This window comes from Trichomycterus rosablanca, chromosome 24, assembly GCF_030014385.1.
Source record: "Trichomycterus rosablanca isolate fTriRos1 chromosome 24, fTriRos1.hap1, whole genome shotgun sequence".
Taxonomy (NCBI): Eukaryota; Metazoa; Chordata; class Actinopteri; order Siluriformes; family Trichomycteridae; genus Trichomycterus; species Trichomycterus rosablanca.
This window is the reverse complement of record NC_086011.1, coordinates 18479121-18499858: the sequence shown is the minus strand read 5'-3', so window position 1 is coordinate 18499858 and position 20738 is coordinate 18479121. Positions and strand designations below refer to the sequence as shown.

At 44.0% G+C, this 20738-nt stretch overlaps 2 protein-coding genes across 3 annotated transcripts in view; one reads left to right on the top strand and one right to left on the bottom strand.

Moving 5' to 3' along the window:
• The window catches only part of gnai2a (guanine nucleotide binding protein (G protein), alpha inhibiting activity polypeptide 2a), a 43294-nt gene that overhangs the window by 2370 nt on the left and 20186 nt on the right, over positions 1-20738 (top strand). The gene's annotated exons all lie outside the window — the stretch shown is intronic.
• On the bottom strand, positions 8061-10107 carry LOC134301789 (uncharacterized). The gene is made up of 2 exons (XM_062986675.1): positions 9824-10107; positions 8061-9729 (listed from the first exon to the last, which is right to left on the bottom strand). Exons 1-2 carry the CDS (start codon positions 9942-9944, stop codon positions 8609-8611), a joined length of 1242 nt encoding a protein of 413 aa, XP_062842745.1. The 5' UTR covers positions 9945-10107; the 3' UTR covers positions 8061-8608.

Genomic DNA, 20738 nt, shown 5'->3' with positions numbered 1-20738 from the left:
CTATTATGCCATCTGTGGAGAGATGTTACCAGTATTCTGCTCCCTGTTGTACAGGGGTTACGCTCTCCGTGCACTTTGCTCTTGGTTCTTCCTGTTTGACCGATCTGCGGGGTCGTGTTTGACTGTGGTCATGGAGGGATTACCGTACAGTATGTTTTCTGCAGGCTTGGCCGGCAGCCCAGGCCTGAAAAGTGCAAATTTGGCTGGGTGACTTTGTGGCGTAATGTTTCGCCCTTTTTTGTTTGACAGCGTGCGTTTGAGCGTTCGCAGGCCGCGTGTCGTCAAGTGTGATCTCCTTCACCGTTTCTATTCCACCCCTCAGTCAGGAAAGGCGTCGTGTAATCGAAATGTCATGTTGAACGTTGCCTCACGAAGACTGAGTTTCATCACAGATCAGCTTTCAGATTTCAGTGACGAGGTTTTATATCAGCAGAATGGATCAGGGTGATTAGTTACTGAGGATGAATTAATCACTCCATCTAATCAGAATGAATGGGAATTTTTTGTTCAGATTGAAGTACTCAGCTGAGGAAATGAGCGAGTACTGGTGTGGTGGTAATAACGGTGTCACTGCGCTTAAGATTGTGGCTGTTTAAAGGTGTATCATCTTCCTGCTAATTAGCTCATGCAGCGTGTAGTTTACACTAGCCAGCGCTGTAGTGGTTTAATTAAATATAGAACATTCGAACATTAACGTTTCCAATTTTTGGAAGGTATGGACCTCTGACTTTGCCCCGTTCGTCGCACGCTTACAGAACCCTGTTTGCTCCTCAAACACACACGTCTCCTGTTTCAGGTGTGTGAGCCCCCTAATGTCACCGTGATCACGTGAAGCAGATCTTTAGCTAATAGCCGTGTGCGGCGGCGGTAATGACGGTGCTGCGTAATAGCAGGACTGATAAGTGTTCATCAGCCGCACAGTTTGAGTCAGGCGTCTGAGGAGGCTGCGGCGTGACGCATGACCAGACGTGTTGCCTCATCTCAGTGACATGAACCGGTGATTATTTGCCCTCTGTAGTCATCAGTCTAAGAACATGATAAAAATTCACTCCAGTAAAAGTTTGCACGATGAGACGCAGCACACAGAGAAGCACAGATTTTACAGCTGGAATCGTATTTGGCTCTGAATCATGTTTTTAACCAAGTATTTAAGAACAGCGATGAGCAGTTGGACACGCTGAGAGCGCTTGTCTCTTGTGTATGTGCATGCAAGTGTCCAAATACTTTGTGTTACTAAAATACTTTGTGTCATTGTGTCCATGAAATGTTCATTAGCAGACGTTCTGTCCTCCTGTAGCTCTCCACCTCTCATTATTTCACAGCACAAAGCTTTATTAAGCACTTCTTTAGCAGAGATGACAGATTTCAGACTTTGATCTGAGTTTAATCTGCTGCAGCAGTCTGAGCTGAAGTGAATTCCAGCCGGGCTTGTGTTTATTTCTTTTTTTTCCTTCCTGCATTTTTAACCTCCTTTTCCCCCCAACCCTTTTTTGCTTGGCGATGTGCAGGAAGGGGGGGCGGTGCTGGCTGACGGAAATTTTAGCCTGTGAATTGGCTTACAGTGTGTACAAGCCTTAACGTTCTTACTTCTGTTTTCCCACCCCAAATACCCCCCCCCTCTGTTTCCTCTCCTCCAGGAGCTAATCTGATTTCATGATATGTGCTGCATTTTAATGTTCTGAAGACTTACATTCTTTGCATCCAGTATGCCTGCTTCGACCCATGTTTGTGTACAGGACGTTAGTTTATTATTCTGTTCACCACAGAATGTGCTCACGAGTGAGACAGAATACAGTCCAAGCACGGAAGCGACACACGCTTAGGAAAACGACCTGCATTCACACTAACGAGCAACAAGTCGCTGTTAGCCTCTAATGTTCACCCGTCTATCTGTTAAAGCTCTGAGATGTGAAAGGAACCAGAATGTTGCCAGGCTAATAGGAATGTCCAGATCAAATAATGGGTGACGGAGTGCCACAGCGAAGGCTCTGAATAGTTTTATGAAAAGAGATTTTAGTTTTTGATTTATGTAGAATTGTATATGGTTTATGGGTGATTGGGTGTGGACTGATGCACAGACAGTGTAGACAGTACAGTAAACAGCAGTAGAAACGAGCTAGTTATGTTATCATAACAATCAGGCTGTCAGCTGCATTCTGACTGGAACGTTCAGATTATCGTGTTTGAATGGAAGCGCCGCTGTTATTCTAAAAATTCGTCCACAAAGCGGCTCGTGTGTGTGTGTGTGTGTGTGTGTGTGTGTGTGTGTGTGTGTGTGTGTGTGTGTGTGTGTGTGTGTGTGTGTGTGTGTGTGTGTGACCCCGCTCAAGCTAATGAGTGAAAGACAGCCAGGACATTTTTTTTAGCCCAGTTAAATTCCTCCTCCAGGAAATGCTTTTCTTTTCTGCTCTAAACTAAAACATACCAGAGAGAGAAAGAATTGTATGCATTTTAACTCTTATTTAGAATAAGAATAAGAAGAGAGACACAGATTTAGTGGATGTGCTTTCAGTGCAGCTTTTCAGACCCGCTTTACAAAGTGGATACGTCTCAGAACCTAATAGTTTAGAATAAAGAAACCCAAGTTTATGAAATGAGTGAGCTGGTTATGTTCTTTATATTTGTATGATCAGCAATTGACAAATACATTTTGACAATAAGCTATTTTGGGGGTTTTGGTCTGTCAGTCCTGGATTCTGGTTTACAAGTTGCTTACAGACAGACAGACAGACAGACAGACAGACAGACAGACAGACAGACAGACAGACAGACAGACAGACAGACAGACAGACAGACAGACAGACAGACAGACAGACTCTTTATTGATCCTTTGCAGGAAATTTCTTGGTTACAGCAGCTCACATCAGACAACAACGACGTCTTGTATACATACAACATTTACTTACAGTATAAAAACAAGCAACAAGAATTAAAATGTACAGTATGGTACTATATGGTGTAAACACTTTTTATGGTATATGCATAGCATACAAAAATTAGTATTTATTGAGGTATGTAAACATTGGTTTAATGGTGCAGGCATAGCATACAAAAGTAGGTATTTTAAATGATTAGGAGTTATTTGGATTATTATGAATTGTTAAACAATCTGATAGCAGTTATAAGAAAAGATTTAAGACAATTAAGACAATGTCTATTGTAAAAAGTGCTATACAAATACATTTTACTCGACTATATGGCTTACAAATCTTGCTGGTAAATCCTAAATAGTGTTTTATTGACTACACAATGCTACATAATGTACTTTATAGGTTGTAGAAGTCGGTTTGTTGAGTGCAGATGTGATTTGTTAATTCTTTTCAAGAATTGGGAAGTATTTCATGGCTGCGAGACACTCAGAATTGGGCAGAGGTGTGTTCACTTTGTTATATCACCTTTTCTAATGACACCTTTTAATTGTTTGGGAGCTAAACTTCAGTCTGTAGTCACAGTTGTCTGGTTAGCCTACATTATGCAATATAGATTTTTCAATAGGAGACAAATGTGGGCTGCAGGCAGGCTAGTCAGGCACATGCACTCTATAAAGGCTGTCAGGCTCTTGCAGAAATGATCACAGACTTCCCTAAAACAGTTTAGATGGTCCAACAAGTTATAAAACTTCTAAAGCCCCAGTTACAGTAGATTCTTCTTCCACTGAAGAACACACACACACACACACACACACACACACACACACACACACAGTTACTACCACACCCTATAATTATAAAGTAATGACCATGGGATCGGACTACAGCAGTGTGATTTCTCTTCTGCAGCGAACACTCACAGCAAACTTTCATTTATCCAGAATCCAAATTAAACACAGCACACAAAGTCAACATGTGTACTGATCACTATCAGTCGTGGATTCATCAGGAGTCATAAATCTTTCCCAGAACAGGCTTCTGTCTCTACTTTTTTTTTCCACCCAGCGGTGAGACGGCTGTACGGCGTGTTTGATTCTTTACTCTTGCTTTCGTAATCTCATCGTGACTGTCAGGAAGACGCCGAGGATACAGACTTAATTTCCTCTCGTGTCTCTAACACACGCCTGTCAAACACGTATCCAAACACACACACACACACACACACACACACCTACACGGCGATTATTTTGCACGCTGAGTTTGTTGCAGTGTTTGGTTGTAAAATGTAAATTAAAGGTCTTTTCACATGCATAGATGAAACCTGTCTGTGAAAGAATCATGTTTTATTGTTTGGTCATCCGACACTACTCTGGCTCTATCCTTTATGGTCTGGGCCAAAATAGAGTGCTCAGATCATTCAAGTGTAGGTCATACCTTCAATGGTCCACGGCCTACAGGTCATGAACCCCTGTTTTTGGCAAAAAGCGAGTATCACTTTTTATATCTATTTTTTATGTGTTTTTCTCCGATTTTCTCCCAGTTTATTATAGTCAATTTGTCTTCCACTGCTGGGGATCCCCAGTATTTTGCAGTTGAGGTCGGTACATTGCTGCTCACGCCTCCTCCAACCCGAGCACAGCCCTTAACGTAACCCTTTTCCACCCATTCCTTCTGCACAGGCTCCTTTATCCGCCAATCAGAGTCCTTCAGAGCGTTTGAAGACCCCACCCACATATTCCGGTCATTCCCTCACTGCATTCCCTGAAACGAGGAGTTCAGAATCTCTGTGTTGGTGTGCTAGCAGAATATCCTGCTGCGCTACCTTGGTGCCAATATCACTTTTTAAAGAATATAGAATTTGATATAATTAAAATCAGTGCATTCCAGCCTAAAGCTTTTTATCAAGCTTTTTACCAGAATATCAAAAGCCAGTAGAGGTTAGTTCCCTGCTCACTGCAGTAGAACCCAAAATGCACAACGCCTCATGAAACGGAGCGGGCCTGAACCGGCTGCTGAACTGGTTTTTCCAAGAGTGTGTAATGAAGTAACGTAACTCACCGTGGTCTTCCCCTTTAGCAAGGTCAGAGAGCTCCACTCATTACTCACTGTGTTTTATTCACCTTAATGAAGGTTGACATGAACACTTACGCTATGTTTACACAGATTTAAATGTACAGTACTATTAGTGCTGTGTAGTGAAGCCTGCACTTCGTTGCCTTGTACTTGTACATGTGTAATGACAATAAAGTTGAATCTAATCTAATCTAATAAAAGTGAAAGCCTTGTTGTAATAATCATGGTGTTATTAGCACAGCACAGGTCATTACAGTTTTATTAGGAAAAGAAATTTATAACTGTGCAGTATCAAAGCAAAGTGTCTTTCTATTATAAATGATTACGATTGGGACGTGTGGTTGGGTAAGTTAGACAAACCCTACAGTAGTGGTGCACAACTCCGGTCCTGAGGTGCTTAAAGACATTTAATGAGGCTCCTAATTACCCTAATGCCCTTTAAATCAGACGTCTTTAAGTAAGGAAGCCTCCGAGATTTGCCTTACACTTAAACCACTATGAGTAAGATTCAGCGTGACCTCTGCACCACACACACACACACACACATACACACACACACACACACTCACACACACCTTTCCCTTCATTACACATCACGTCTTGTTGCAGCAGCAGCTGACCGAGACACACAGTCAGCATCCAAATCCCTCCAACACGTTTATTAGAGGGTGAAGTGTGTGTGAAGTGTGTGTGGAGTGTGAACGTCTAAGAAACCTTCATGCTACAAGGGATAAAATCGTAAGCACACAAACATAAAAAAATGTGTTTCATTTAGTCCTACAGAATCTCTTCCTGTTACCTCGAGTACAGTATGAATCTGGATCTGGTGTGTCTGGAGCACGGAAAGCTTAAACAGACGTACGGAAACTCTGTATGGACTTAAACAGAGAAACCCAGCAGATTTTGTCTGTACAAGTTTGCTTCATTAAGAGTCAAACACTATCCTTATACGTCCTCTTATCCTGCACATGATCCAGCGTTCCTCTCAGTTCAGGAACCCCTCAGCAAAAGCTGTACAAAATTCACACTTTATCTCTGACTTCCTGTTCTGGTCCTCTATTAATGTGACGAGCGCTCAGATGGGGTTAAGGAACCCCTGACCTTTGACTGGAACCATGAAATCAGCAAGGTCGTGAACTGGTCAGTGGATAATGTCCACCTGTATTTCCCTCAGGGAAAAAGCCTTTGTCTTTGATTCAGCACACACACACACACACACACACACACACACACACACACACACACACACACACACAGAGCGGAGGAGCCTGCAGGAAGCTCTGCACAATATCAGCCGTCCTCACGGGGGGGGGGCACGACGAAAGTGTCGGCTCGAATCAAATCCTGTCCGAGTCGCAAATCGCTCGGCGTAAAAGCATTTCCCAGACTAATGAGAGGAAACGTTCATGATGCACCCAGATACCTACAAGAGAGGGAACAGCTATCAGACAAAAACACAAGAGGGAATTTTTAAGCGGGACAGAACGGGAACAGTAATCAAACTACATGGAACCAAGAGACTGTAAATGTGTGTGTAAGATCGCCGTAATGTAACGATCACTAAACACAATGAGAACAATGACCTCTCCTGCTATAAGCATGGTGTTAAACCCCTAATAATAATAATAATAATAATAATAATGATAATAATGATAATAAAACCTTGTCATGCATCTTTGTGTTTGTGTGAGGTAACAGTGACACTCTGTAGGAGTCAGCAAGATGTTTAGTTGGCCTAGCGGTTAAAGTACTAGACTAGTAATCAAAAGGTTGCCGGTTTAAGCCCCACCTTTTCCAGGCTGCCACTGTTGGGCCCTTGAGAAAGGCCCTTAATCCTCAATTGCTTATACAGTATACTGTCACAGTACTGTGAGTCGCTTTGGGAAAAAAAGCTTCTGCTAAATGCCGTAAGTATAATTGTGACTGGAGCTGCAAACCATCTCAGTTCTAGACTCGGGCACCTTCCCAGTATAAGTTAGCAACTGGGAAACCAGGCTCCAAAATTTATTGTGCACTAGACATGAGAAACTACAAATAATAATAATAATAATAATAATGGTGTGTGTGTGTGTGTGTGTGTGTGGAGGGGTTGAGTTTAATTGATCACCAGCCTTTCGGAGCTTGGAATATTGAGGATAATTTAATTAACCCTTTTATACCAGGCCTGATGGCTCGTCCCGCCCTAATTTACTTAACCTTTCACCTTAACGTATGCCACACACACACACACACACACACACACACACACACACACACACACACACACACACACACACACACACACACACACACACACATACATCTGTTCACCAGTTCTTCCTGACACTTCAGTATAATATAATTTCACCATCTCCTTTGTCACGTCGCTGCTTTTGGTCTCTTCTTATTTTTTTTGGGTGGTCCGTTCTCGTCTGCCGCGGAGCCGCCGTGGAGCTCATACGCCGATGTCATTTCCTGCTCGTGATTTCTTTCTCACTTCCTCTTCTGGCTGGTTCTGGAGAGACTAATGGGCAAAGTTTGTGTTATCCATTTGTTCACATTCAGGAAGCCAGCACACCCTTCCTGTGGGGCACTGCAATCTCTCTCTCTCTCTCACACACACACACACACACACACACACACACACACACACACACACTCACACACACTCACGTCTGTAATCTGGTGTTACACTTGAGCCCCTTTACACTTTAACACTAGAAGTCCCAGAGAGGGGTCATTTAGCATTTCTACCTTTGGAACCCAGAGACGGGTCGAATGACCTGAAGGATTTTAGCTAACATCCTATAATCACCGTCTTTTGTTCTGCAAATAAGGCCATTACTGTCGCACCACAGGAGGTTGTTGTTTTCCATTGAGTTTAGCCATTTAGTTTCTAGTTAGTTCTATTCAGTTTATTGTATTTGATAATATAAAGACTATACATATTGTATTTAGTTTAGTTTTATTTGAGCAAAAAAGCACTGAAACAATGAATCATTTTTTATATATTTTAAATAGAGAATTAGAAATTTTAGAGCAAGGTACAGCTGTGAGTAATGACCAGAAGCATTTGTGTCTAAGTCAAGAGGACTGAAATTTCAGTGTGAAAAATATACAAAAGAACAACTGTTATTTGTTTCCATGCTTTTTATTTTTGTTATAAAAATAATAAAAAAAATACAAGGAATAAAACAATTCCACACATATTTACAATAGGCTGCAGTGGGGGGCTGCGTGTGTGTGTGTGAGTGGCATGTCCTTCTTGTGTGACTAGCATTTCAGCACTCACTCAGCAGTCTGTCTGCACTGTCGGAACATACCTGGCACTGCCTGGGTATGTCCCTGGTACATTTGCCACACGTGTATTTGTAGCAGTCAACACATCTCTCAGTTGCACAATTGTTCGTGCATCGATGGTTGACCTGACACTTCGCCCTTTTGCCAGGGCTGGGTGTGGAAGGTTGTTGCCGAAGGAGTTTCTCCTTGCGTGCCTTCTTTTCACTCACATGAGAGTCACCTAACTCTTTTGCAAGCTCAACCAGGAAGTCCACCCGTCTCTCCTGCACCCCAGTGCATGCCTGATAAAGAACATGCGCATTCAGTGCTGCCATGTCAATCATGTTGTAGAACACGGCGACTGGCCATCTCCGTGTTCCTGCACGCACGCTGTGCTCCCGCAACATTTAGTCCATTACATCCACACCGCACTTTGTGTGGTTGTATTGTGTGACCGTGTTTGGCTTCCTTTTGTTGGTATCCTCAGTCTCAACCACGCTGTGCATGCTGCTGAGAATGTAGACGGCCTTCTTTCGTTTGGGTGCATACACTGTCAGTGTGGCACCAGTGGTTGAAAACACCTGAGTGGTGAATTCAGTGCGGTCCATCTGTCTAGTGGATTGAGGAATTTCCCGGCGACTCTTGTTGACTGTGCCGAGGATAGTGGTTTTCCGGCTAAGCAGTCGTTGTGCAAGTGACAATGATGTAAAGAAATTGTCCGTGGTTACAGTTCTGCCCTTGTCCATGAATGGTTCCATCAGCCTCATCACTACAGTTTCGGACAGTCTCTCCCTGCTGGGACGACTGGGGTCCTTGCCAAGATATGGGAGGACATTACAGATGTACTTTGATTTCAAGTCGCAAGCCACCCAAAACTTGATGCCAAACTTGTCTGGTTTTGTTGCAATGTATTGCAGAAAACAGCAGCGAGTCTTTGACGGGAAAAGCTGTTCATCAATAGTGATGTGTCGACCAGGGTTGTAGGATGCGATGCAGTTGGTGACAAACGATCTCCACACATCGGAGATTGCAGCAAACTTATCGGTCTCCGCTCGCTCACTGCGTGTGAACATGTCATCAAAGCGTAGGTGTTGCATGATGTCTTGGAAGCGGTTTCGGGCCATAGTTGCAATGATCCTTGGGTTTGCCAGGTTTGCTGACCAGCTGTCACGTAGTGATGGAACCTTGGTCACCCCCCGCAAGATAATGACTGAAATAAATGCCATTAGTTCCGGGAGATCCATGAACCAATCCACCTGCTCTGTGTGACGTGCATGTTGAGTAGTCCATTCTTGAATGCTACGAAGCATGTCAAGAGTGATAAAACAGAGGAAGCTCTGAAGGCGACTCCGGACACTTCGTCTGGCCTTAGCCCTTGGCTCTCCATCTGTAGGGTACGGTTCTATTGGGGTGAAATGGAGACGTTTCCCCACTTGTACTTCACGCCACACTGTGCCATCTTTTGCGGTCTCTGTCGGCTCACTCGCCAACCGAGCTCTCTTTTTTGGTAGAGGAGGAGTCTCCTCATCTGCAAGATAAATAATTTCAAATTAACATTTTGTTTTGGTTCTAAATAAAAAAGATAGTCAGGAAATAAAAATAGGTAATTTGAAAAATCTAACCTGAAGACAGCTCAGAGTCCGAATCCGGTTGAAGGACTATGTCTTCTCCATCTGAGTCACAAGGGTTGGTGTTGCTCAGGATCAGTTCCAATGCCTGTTGAGTGGTGAGCCTTCTCTGCATTTTGTTTCTTTTGAACAAAATAGGTGAAGCAGTCACCTATTTATCCCCCACAGCACAAAAGGCTGCATGCAAATTTGCTAAGGTGTTAGCAACCTTATGCATATCCCCTGCACAACAATGCAGCTGGGGGGTGGGCAGACACACTCAGGAGCAGCTTACATTCTTTTGCTTACACTCATAATATAAACTCATATTACACTCAAAAACATAAATAAATTATTTTAGAAAAACTTGAAAACTTGAAACAGATTGTATGTTTTGCAAACTATATGTACAATATAACCAGTTGATTTCACAACTGTTAAGAGTATGTTAGAAATTGATTTTTTAGGTAAAATTTATTGATTTATATGGTAAAACTTTTTGACTTATAACTACTTAAAAAGCTGACTTTTGGATGGAAAAAGCCATTACATAATGTCTGGCTAATTCTCTGTACAGAACATTTAGGAACAGGGAACTGAAACTGATCTTTGTGAGTTTTTAGTCCTTTTCAAGTATTAGACAGACGTTAGTGTGAATTCAGCTCTACTCCCCCCTGCAGATTCCTCAGGCAATGGCCACATTTACAAATGAAAGGATGCTAATTGGAGCCATCAGAGTCGTCAGTTCGGACTAAGGGTCATTTGACCCTCTTTCGGGACTTCAGGGGGGAGCTCGAAATTTCTGGGACTTCTAGTGTTAAACCTGAGTAAATAACGGGTTACCTTCAGTGCTAATAACACGGCTTGGTGTCTCACACGTGCTGTGTCACTCTGCACATGACAAGGTCACGCCCTTTCACACACGACTGGTTCAGTACGCACCATCTGATGCATCACGATCCCTCACACAAAACATCTGCAGCAGTTTCTCTTTAAAATAATGCCGTGTGCTATCAGGCTCATCTGCACTCGGCTGCATGAAGCTTTATCACAGTGTGTCAGATCTGATGCACCCACAGATGTTTCCACAGAACAAATCCTGTGAGCTACAGAAAGCTGCTTCAGATTAGCAGACATTTCTTCTGTTTGCACTTAGTTTAATAATTACATTTACATTACAGTTACAGCATACAGTCTGAGCAATTGAGGGTTAAGGGCCTTGCTCAAGGGCCCAACAGCAGCAACCTGGCAGCTGTGAGGCTTGAACCAGCGACCTTCTGATTACTAGTCCTGTACCTTAACCATTAGGCTACTGCTTGCCCAATTAGATTAATTAGATCTTGGAATGGGCAGTGCCATGCTGTGTTTATATGGTCTCCATCCCCGTGTCTGTGTGGGTTTCCTCCGGGAGCTCCGGTTTCCTCCCACAGTACAAAGACGAGTCCAGGGACTGTGTGCTTTACAGCCCTTCAGTCGACGTGTGGCATTGGGCACGGTGGCTTTCGGATTGTGGGCGTCTGCTCGCATAGACACCCAACCTAATGAACCGTTGGGGCAGTTTGGAGCTCTGTAGTGAGTGTTAGAACTAGGGGTGCATCAATACCATTTTTTCCCCAACCGAGTACAAGTACATGTATTTTTGTACTTGCCGATACCGATACCAATACCTATTGGATCAGATATCTGACGTGCTAGAAAACTCGATCTGGTCGCCGAGCGCTTGGCGAGCCGGTCGGATCGAGTTGTTGGATAGTTCACACTTAGCGATCGAGAGCCGAGTTTTGATCGCCGAGCGAACGCCGAGTCGCTCCCGAGCCGGCAAATCCAGCGCCGACCAGCCGCCGAGCGAAAATCAGGGCAAAAATCGTGTAGTGTGAACCAGGCATAACGCAGCGACGTGCACTAGGCACACGGTATCGGATGTTTAGTATCGGAGCCTCGTTTGCGAGTACGAGTTAATGAGCGCGGTATCGGGCCAATACCCGACACCAGTATCGGTACTCATGCATCTCTAGTTAGAACCCATAATAGATCGTCTCATTTACTGGCTGCGCTCTTCGGTTCAGTTTATTCTACTATGTTTGTCTACAGAGATTTAATGGCCTTATGGTGCTTTTTACTTTTGCAGCTGTGTGTGTGTGTGTGTGTGTGTGTGTGTGTGTGTGTGTGTGTGTGTGTGTGTGTGTGTGTTAGCGTAGCTCAGACACTAAAGGATGGAATTAGTAAAACATGTCGTTAAAGCCATAAGGCTGGTGCAAATGTAAACATGTGCTGCTTCCTCCTTATTGTGTACACACACACACACACACACACACACACACACACACACACACACACACACACACACACACCACTTAAATGTGATGGTGTTGCAATTAGACCCAGAAATCACAGCGAGCTAGCGGCCTTTGTGTTTTTCCCCTTTCGTGTGTGTGTGTGTGTGTGTGTGTGTGTGTGTGTGTGTGTGTGTGTGTGTGGTCTTGTGTCCCTGCTGTTCCACAGCAGAAGGATTTTGAGGAAGTTGAGGCTGTTGTTAAACCAGTTTGGCTCAAACACAAACAAAAGTAGTTAGAATAATGATCTCTGTAAACCCAGACACCAAGTGTCTAGTCCTAAAGCTTTAAAGAAATAAAACCTGTTATTTTTCTTTTCTATTTTATACGTTTTCCCCCAATCTTTCCCTCCAATCTTGTTACTGGACTCACGGATTACGGCTTTCAGCCGGCTGCTTTTTCCACCCATGCTAGTTGTGTTTTAATTGGGATCCTATCGTTGATAGTGCTGCTGAAAGTGGGTTAGCGTACTTTACCACTGTGCCACTCGAGCACCCCAAAAACCCAGCACAATGTAAACCTGTGATAACGATTTCTGAATCTGATAGTTAGAGATCCAGCAGCGGCGGCGTTTCCCCTCATCGCTCTCACCGTGAGCTTTCTGCCGATGTGAGCCAGCGCTCCGTACACGTACAGGACACCGCGGCGGAGCTGAGAACGGAAGAGTGTGTTCTCTGAATGGTGTGTTTGTATGTGCACCTGTGTGAATCAGCGCCTCGTTTCCTGCCCGCGTGGACTGGCACGCTGGTTTATATGTGTGTCGTGCTCGCCGTATGAATCGCTAGCAGAACAATAGACAATAGGTTTAGCCGCCAGACCGGCGTTAAGATCGCTCCGTCCATATGGATCCTCTCGCAGACGCGTCCGTCTACATTTTTGATGCCTTCTAAATAATGAGATTATAGTTTTCAATGCTTTATAAAAACATTATTTTTTTCCTATTTCACTTGTAAGTTGTCAGAAGAACTCTATATTAAGTGAAGTATGAAGTCCAGAGCCAGTTCAGTACTTCATTACAGAATACAAAAGGCCGACGCACCAGTGACCTGCTCATTAGTTTCAGGCAGCACAAATAAATGTGAACGGTGCTTCATTAATAATGATTAACTTTAATAAACTGCTTAATTTTACAGTTTCTTGTTTGCTTAGAAGCCTGAGTCAGTGTAATCAGATAACCGACCTCAATTACTTTCTTATGTAACCCCGATATTATCAGGAGACAATACATAAAAAACACTATATGGACAAAAAATATCGGGACACCCCTTATAATTTAACAATTCATGTGTTAATTAATGAACTGGAATGTCAACAGCCGTGCCCAGCCGTATAAATGCTGTCGTCTATTGACTGAATGGGCACAAATTCCCACGTATGTAGACATACTTTCATGTCTTGCGAGAAGCTTCTCAGAAGAGCGGCTGCAGTTCTAGCTAAAATAGAGACCCAGAAGTCAAGTTTTTGAAATAGGACGTCCAACAAGCTTTTTAAAATCGTAACGCTCGTCTGAGTTTTAATATTCCGCTATGGTGTGAAGCGGTAATGCTCTTTGAATGAAAGCGTCTAGACGTTTTTGTCCGTGATGGATTTGCTGCTGAAGATTTCTGGCTTAAAACTTGGTTATTGTATGTGTTTATTTTGTGCTAAAGCTTTTGAACGTTCACGTGCTCACGTGAGGAATCTTTACTTTAACTTCAGGCTTCGAGATCTGTGTGTACACTCGCGTTAGTCAAGGACTGTGTGAGTGTACTGGGTCGTGATCATTCATTCTGAATTATTACATCGTGTGTGTGTGTGTTCATCTTCATGAGTTTGAAACGTTGGTTTCTTTTTCAGTTTTGCAGGCTGAAGAATGGGCCTTTTATTTTAAGCAGCTCCGGCGCGTATTAACTTAAATACACAAACGTTTATCCGCGTACTAGAAATGGAAAAAGAGAGAGAGAGACATACGGGAGATGGGCGGAGAGAAACGGGAGCGGGTCAGCGCTGTGGCAGGATGTTAACAGTGTGCAGAATTCCCCAGAGAGGTCCAACTTAGCCGTTCTCACATCCAACCCGCTCGGCTAGTTACTTCCTTCTAGCTCAATTTAGGAAAAGCTTTTTTTTATTTGTGCTGTTCTGCACGTTTCTCCGAACGCCGACCAGGGGACCCTGATGGTGCACTTTGACCTCGTGGAGTTACAGTATTTAACCGGTTAACTGGTTAAAGGCTCTAATGTGCAGATTATTTCAAGCTGATACTCACGTACAGAGCTCACCACGGGCTCAAGTCAAATTTATTTATATAGCAACTTTACAGAATCCAGGACCAACAGACCAAAAACCCCTATTGAGCAAGCCGAGGGCGACAGAGGGAAGGAAAAACTCCCCTAAAATTACAGGAAGGAACCTTGAGAGGAACCAGACTCAGCAGGGACCTCCGTCCTCTTTGTGTGGCCTGGAGGAAACTTTAAATAAATAGGATTTACACATCATACAAACACAAAATTAAATTGAAGTTATAACTAGTAAAAATAATGTGAGTTCTTCATTATTTAGTCCAGTCTGTGATAAAGTCTGTAGTGAGTTCTGGACATTTTTGGTGCAAACACGCCAGGCACCCATCCCATCTAGTAGGAGCAGCATTGTTGGCACAGCAGTCTCGACTTGCAGTCTTTAACCTCGAGAGGGTAAACAGGTTTCCGTCAGAACCACCTCGGGGTAAAACACCAGAATTCTCCCACTAATGGGCGCCGGACGGCACATTTTAAGAGGGATTGATTTATCCATAGTCACTGCTGTATGGTGGATTCGGAGCTCATCCTGAAAGTGCTGGACGTGAGGTGTATTAAAGCTCGTCCATCTCATTTCTTCAGTATTTAACCGTCATGAATCTGTTCAGACACTTTGTGATGGAATGTGAATGCGTTAGCTTTACGCTCCACCAGCTGGCGTGCTCAACAGGAAGGGCGGGCGGGGCACGGGGGGTTTTCTGCTGACTTCCCGTGGAAGCAGGAAGTTCCTCTGCAGAAATCGGTCCCTAAGAAATGGTTAAACACTTAAAGAAAGACAGAAGAAGTACATGACACTGTTCTCCCGTAATGAACCACTCTGTGTAAGATCTGAGGGATTGTCATGTTGATGCCGCGTCCCCCGTGTTGCTTCTTTGCCAAATGTTTTGTTGCGTATTCATTTCTGCCAGCATGGTCCAGGTCCCTGATGCACCTGATTTGGCTCTTTACAAGCCAGACGCATGAGCTTTACTCACACTGCTATTAAAAGTCAAATGTTTTAGGACACCAGTTTTTCCTGGTTTAACTGCATATACGGTAACAAGACATTGGTGAAGAACTTACAGATGTTCTGCAGCAGTGGAAGAAAATTTAGCTTCTAATGGTGATGCACACGACTCCTAAAGGTGTCCCAACTTTGGATTAGACTGTGGACAGACTGTGTTACTAAACCCTGTAGAGCAGTTCTTATATTATTGCATTGTGGAACATACAGTGTACTGCTAGTTCGGTTGTTTGGATCCACAAGTCTCCTTAGATTCCAGTCCACTTTAAGTCCGTTCTCGCCCCCTGGACTGGTGTTTGTAATAAAACTAATAATTATAACATCAGTATTGATATATACAGTTACATTCCATCTCAAATCCACCTCCTACAGCAGGGCTCACTGTCTCTATCTCACTGTCTGTATCTCACTCTCTGTATCTCACTGTCTCTATCTCACTGTCTCTATCTCACTGTCTGTATCTCACTCTCTGTATCTCACTGTCTCTATCTCACTGTCTGTATCTCACTCTCTGTATCTCACTGTCTGTATCTCACTGTCTCTATCTCACTGTCTGTATCTCACTCTCTGTATCTCACTGTCTGTATCTCACTGTCTGTATCTCACTGTCTGTATCTCACTGTCTGTATCTCACTCTCTGTATCTCACTGTCTGTATCTCACTGTCTGTATCTCACTCTCTGTATCTCACTGTCTGTATCTCACTCTCTGTATCTCACTGTCTGTATCTCACTCTCTGTATCTCACTGTCTCTATCTCACTGTCTCTATCTCACTGTCTGTATCTCACTCTCTGTATCTCACTGTCTCTATCTCACTGTCTGTATCTCACTCTCTGTATCTCACTGTCTGTATCTCACTGTCTCTATCTCACTGTCTGTATCTCACTCTCTGTATCTCACTGTCTGTATCTCACTGTCTGTATCTCACTGTCTGTATCTCACTGTCTGTATCTCACTCTCTGTATCTCACTGTCTGTATCTCACTGTCTGTATCTCACTCTCTGTATCTCACTGTCTGTATCTCACTGTCTGTATCTCACTGTCTGTATCTCACTCTCTGTATCTCACTGTCTGTATCTCACTGTCTGTATCTCACTGTCTGTATCTCACTCTCTGTATCTCACTGTCTGTATCTCACTCTCTGTATCTCACTGTCTGTATCTCACTGTCTGTATCTCACTCTCTGTATCTCACTGTCTCTATCTCACTGTCTGTATCTCACTCTCTGTATCTCACTGTCTGTATCTCACTGTCTCTATCTCACTGTCTGTATCTCACTGTCTGTATCTCACTGTCTGTATCTCACTGTCTGTATCTCACTGTCTGTATCTCACTCTCTGTATCTCACTGTCTGTATCTCACTGTCTGTATCTCACTCTCTGTATCTCACTGTCTGTATCTCACTGTCTCTATCTCACTGTCTGTATCTCACTGTCTGTATCTCACTCTCTGTATCTCACTGTCTGTATCTCACTGTCTGTATCTCACTGTCTGTATCTCACTCTCTGTATCTCACTCTCTGTATCTCACTGTCTCTATCTCACTGTCTGTATCTCACTGTCTGTATCTCACTGTCTCTATCTCACTCTCTGTATCTCACTCTCTGTATCTCACTCTCTGTATCTCACTGTCTGTATCTCACTGTCTGTATCTCACTGTCTGTATCTCACTGTCTGTATCTCACTCTCAGTATCTCACTGTCTGTATCTCACTCTCTGTATCTCACTGTCTGTATCTCACTGTCTGTATCTCACTGTCTGTATCTCACTCTCTGTATCTCACTGTCTGTATCTCACTCTCTGTATCTCACTGTCTGTATCTCACTGTCTGTATCTCACTGTCTGTATCTCACTGTCTGTATCTCACTCTCTGTATCTCACTCTCTGTATCTCACTGTCTGTATCTCACTGTCTGTATCTCACTGTCTGTATCTCACTCTCTGTATCTCACTGTCTGTATCTCACTGTCTGTATCTCACTCTCTGTATCTCACTGTCTGTATCTCACTCTCTGTATCTCACTGTCTGTATCTCACTGTCTGTATCTCACTCTCTGTATCTCACTCTCTGTATCTCACTGTCTGTATCTCACTGTCTGTATCTCACTGTCTGTATCTCACTCTCTGTATCTCACTGTCTGTATCTCACTGTCTGTATCTCACTGTCTGTATCTCACTCTCTGTATCTCACTGTCTGTATCTCACTGTCTGTATCTCACTCTCTGTATCTCACTCTCTGTATCTCACTGTCTGTATCTCACTCTCTGTATCTCACTGTCTGTATCTCACTGTCTGTATCTCACTCTCTGTATCTCACTCTCTGTATCTCACTCTCTGTATCTCACTCTCTGTATTTTCACTCTCTGGGACTCGTTTAGCTCGTTTAGTTCCTCACTGAGGGGATTAATCAGCTTCGGACCGATCAGCACCCAGAGCTCCGTGTCCGCCAGCATTATCCATCACAGCGTTCTTCAGCGCTGGCCTCGTTGCTTCCACCAGTTTGGCGAGCGCCGTTACCATGGCGTTACCATCACCGAGGGCGTGCTCGGTAAGCAAACAGGTCGGTTTAGTAAAGACGCACACGGACACAGACGGGGACGGAGATACGGCGAGAGGTGGAAGTGTAGAGGCGCCGAGGTGTAAACAAGCACAAACGACACGAGTGTAACGTCTCCGCTGTAGGTGTTAAACACAGCCATCTGTTACCGTCGGAGGTGTGTGTGTGTGTGTGTGTGTGTCAGTCATAGTACACACCTTATACATTCCTGTCAGTTCAGTTGCTTTGATTATACGCAAGTAAAAAGTTTGTAGAAGCTCCCAGGACACGTGCACCCTTTATTAAACATGTTTTCTTTGGATTGAGGTTTGTGAGAAGTTACAAAAACCAGCAGGAACAACAGCTGCACCGTAAACAATTACAAATAAACAGCACAATCGCATTAACGTCTCCGTTCCTACAGAACATACAAAACTGCTCTGCTGAAGAGAAGCATAGAGGTAAAAACACGTCCAAATTGTGCATAAGTGTTTTTAGGATGAGTCCAACTTGTCATCCTGATAGTACCAGAGCCGTCTCAGACTGGAAGTCCAAATGAGGTTGATTTGGACGGTTTGGTTGGGACGGATGGTATTCCGGTCTCTTCTATAGATCACAGTGGTGCTATCTTTATTTTTTGAGGAAGTGTGTGCCCTTTTTAAAGGTTGCTCTCATGATTGACACCAAAAGGCTTCATGTGTCTTGGAGGAAGCACGTGTTGGCCCTTAAATTCACACATACTGTATGTACATGATTTATAAAAGGGTAGATTTAGTTAGTAGCTGATTGTTTAGATGATCACAGGGCTCAGGATGGAAGTTTGGGTGGAATTAGTTTTTCTCACCGCTTACATTTACATCAAGACTGAGTAGAATTTGAGCAGTTGACGGTTATGGGCCTTGCTCAGGGGCCCGACAGTGGCAACTCGGCAGTGGTGGAGCTAACACTGCTTAAATTATCTGTAATAAATGGATATATCTTTCTCTAAACTCATCTTCATCAGTCGCTCTTTCCCCTCACCTTTCATCTCAGCTTTCTCTCACTGAGCTGCGGGGCCGAGGTAGAGGCCGAGGTAGAGGCCGAGGTAGAGGCCGAGGTAGAGGCCGAGGTAGAGGCCGAGGTAGAGGGGGTACGAGTTTATAAAAAGTTTTAAAAAGCAGAGCAGAGTGAAGTTAGCGAGATGGAAAGCAGTTGAGGAGCTAGGTAGGGGGTTGTATGCTTGTGTATCCGTGTGTGTTCACACAAAGACAGCTTTGTTAGCGCCGTGAGGGGGATCTACTCCGTATGCCTGCTGCATACTGCCAAACACACACACACCAACACACACCCCACTCTGTATGCCTGCTGTGTGCTGACGAACCTACTACACACACACACACACACACACACACACACACACACACACACACACACACAGCAAATCAGTTCAGTGTGTGGAGCAGTAAATCACCGAATCAGTAATTTGAGCGACTGAGTGGTAAATGATCTCTGTCTGTGAGCTCTTAATCTCAGAATTTCATGATTAAAGTGCAGTCACATGCTCAGATATTTCTGATCGATCTGCCACCTAATAAAAAATATTAATTACAAAGGAACGATGATGGTTTGTGCAAGTTTAAGAAGCCCTGCACCAGCGCATCAGGGGGACGTTTTACAGTGTGGGTTTGGCGTGAGCATACTGTGGACTATAGACTATTAGTTTGCACCACTGGATTGTTGTGTGTTTTAATCCCTGCTGACCATGCTCCACTGTTGGGCCCTTGAGAAAGGCCCTTAATCCTTAAAACTACATAATAATAATGTAATTAGCTTAAGATGAAAAAGCTTCTACCCAAAACACAGACGTGTTGCACCAGAAGGTGACCGCTCACACTGGTCCCAGTGTTGATCGTATTGGCTGTATTAGGGGTCCAGGTAAAATTGTGCTGCCACAATCCCAATATCCCAATTCGGGACCTCCTCGGGCCCCGTTTATTGCCCACAAATGTGGACACCGAGGCTCACGTGGGCCCAACTGTTGTCCACATTCATCAGTCCATATAGGGCGGCGTACCCATTTTGCCCCCAATGCTAGACCATCCAGTCTGGCACCACGTGAACCCCAAGTGTGTCGGCCTGTGATTGCGTACATCGGGCCCATGTGAGATCTGAAACGTAGCCACACCCGCCACCGGCGCACGCGTACCACATTCTGAGACTCTGATCTAAACTGGAACATTTTTCATGCATTTATATGATTTAAATAATAAAGAACAAAACTGTTTCACTACAAATGTATAAACAGAAGTCGTTTCGCGTCAGTTGCATTAGTTTATTTCTTTATGAAAATGACTCGGCTGTTACTAATAAAGGGCCTTTGGGTGGTCCAGTGCTAAATCGCGCTAGCCCACTACTGCTAGGATCCGGGGTTCGAATCCCCAGCGGTGCTTTCGGCTGCTCGGACATGTTTGTCCACTAACAGTCATGACTGGCCGTCTCAGGAAGGGAATTAATCGCCGACGCTCCGCCATAGATCAGCATCCTGTCTGGGGTGTGCACTGTGTTGCATCGTAATTCCAGGGAACCTCACCGTGACCCTGACCAGGACAAAGTGGTGGTGGAAAAAAACTAAAATATTAGACATAAACGCGCAGGCTTACTCTGGTTATTTTTACTCCTGTAGGGAATCCTGACAGTGAGCGTCTATCGAGAGTGAGCGTGAAATACATTCCACATCATCAGCTCACGTTTGTTCAGGCTCAAACCCAGAAATGTTCAGCGTTATGCAACAGTTTCCAGTGTAAAAATG

What these genes read in the sequence shown, in the direction of transcription:
- LOC134301789 (XM_062986675.1), bottom strand. Translation starts at nt 9,944, where the DNA reads ATGCAGAGAAGGCTCACCACTCAACAGGCATTGGAACTGATCCTGAGC. An exon ending in GGACTCTGAGCTGTCTTCAG is followed by an intron (nt 9,730 to 9,823) that starts GTTAGATTTTTC and finishes TTTATCTTGCAG; the next exon opens with ATGAGGAGACTCCTCCTCTA.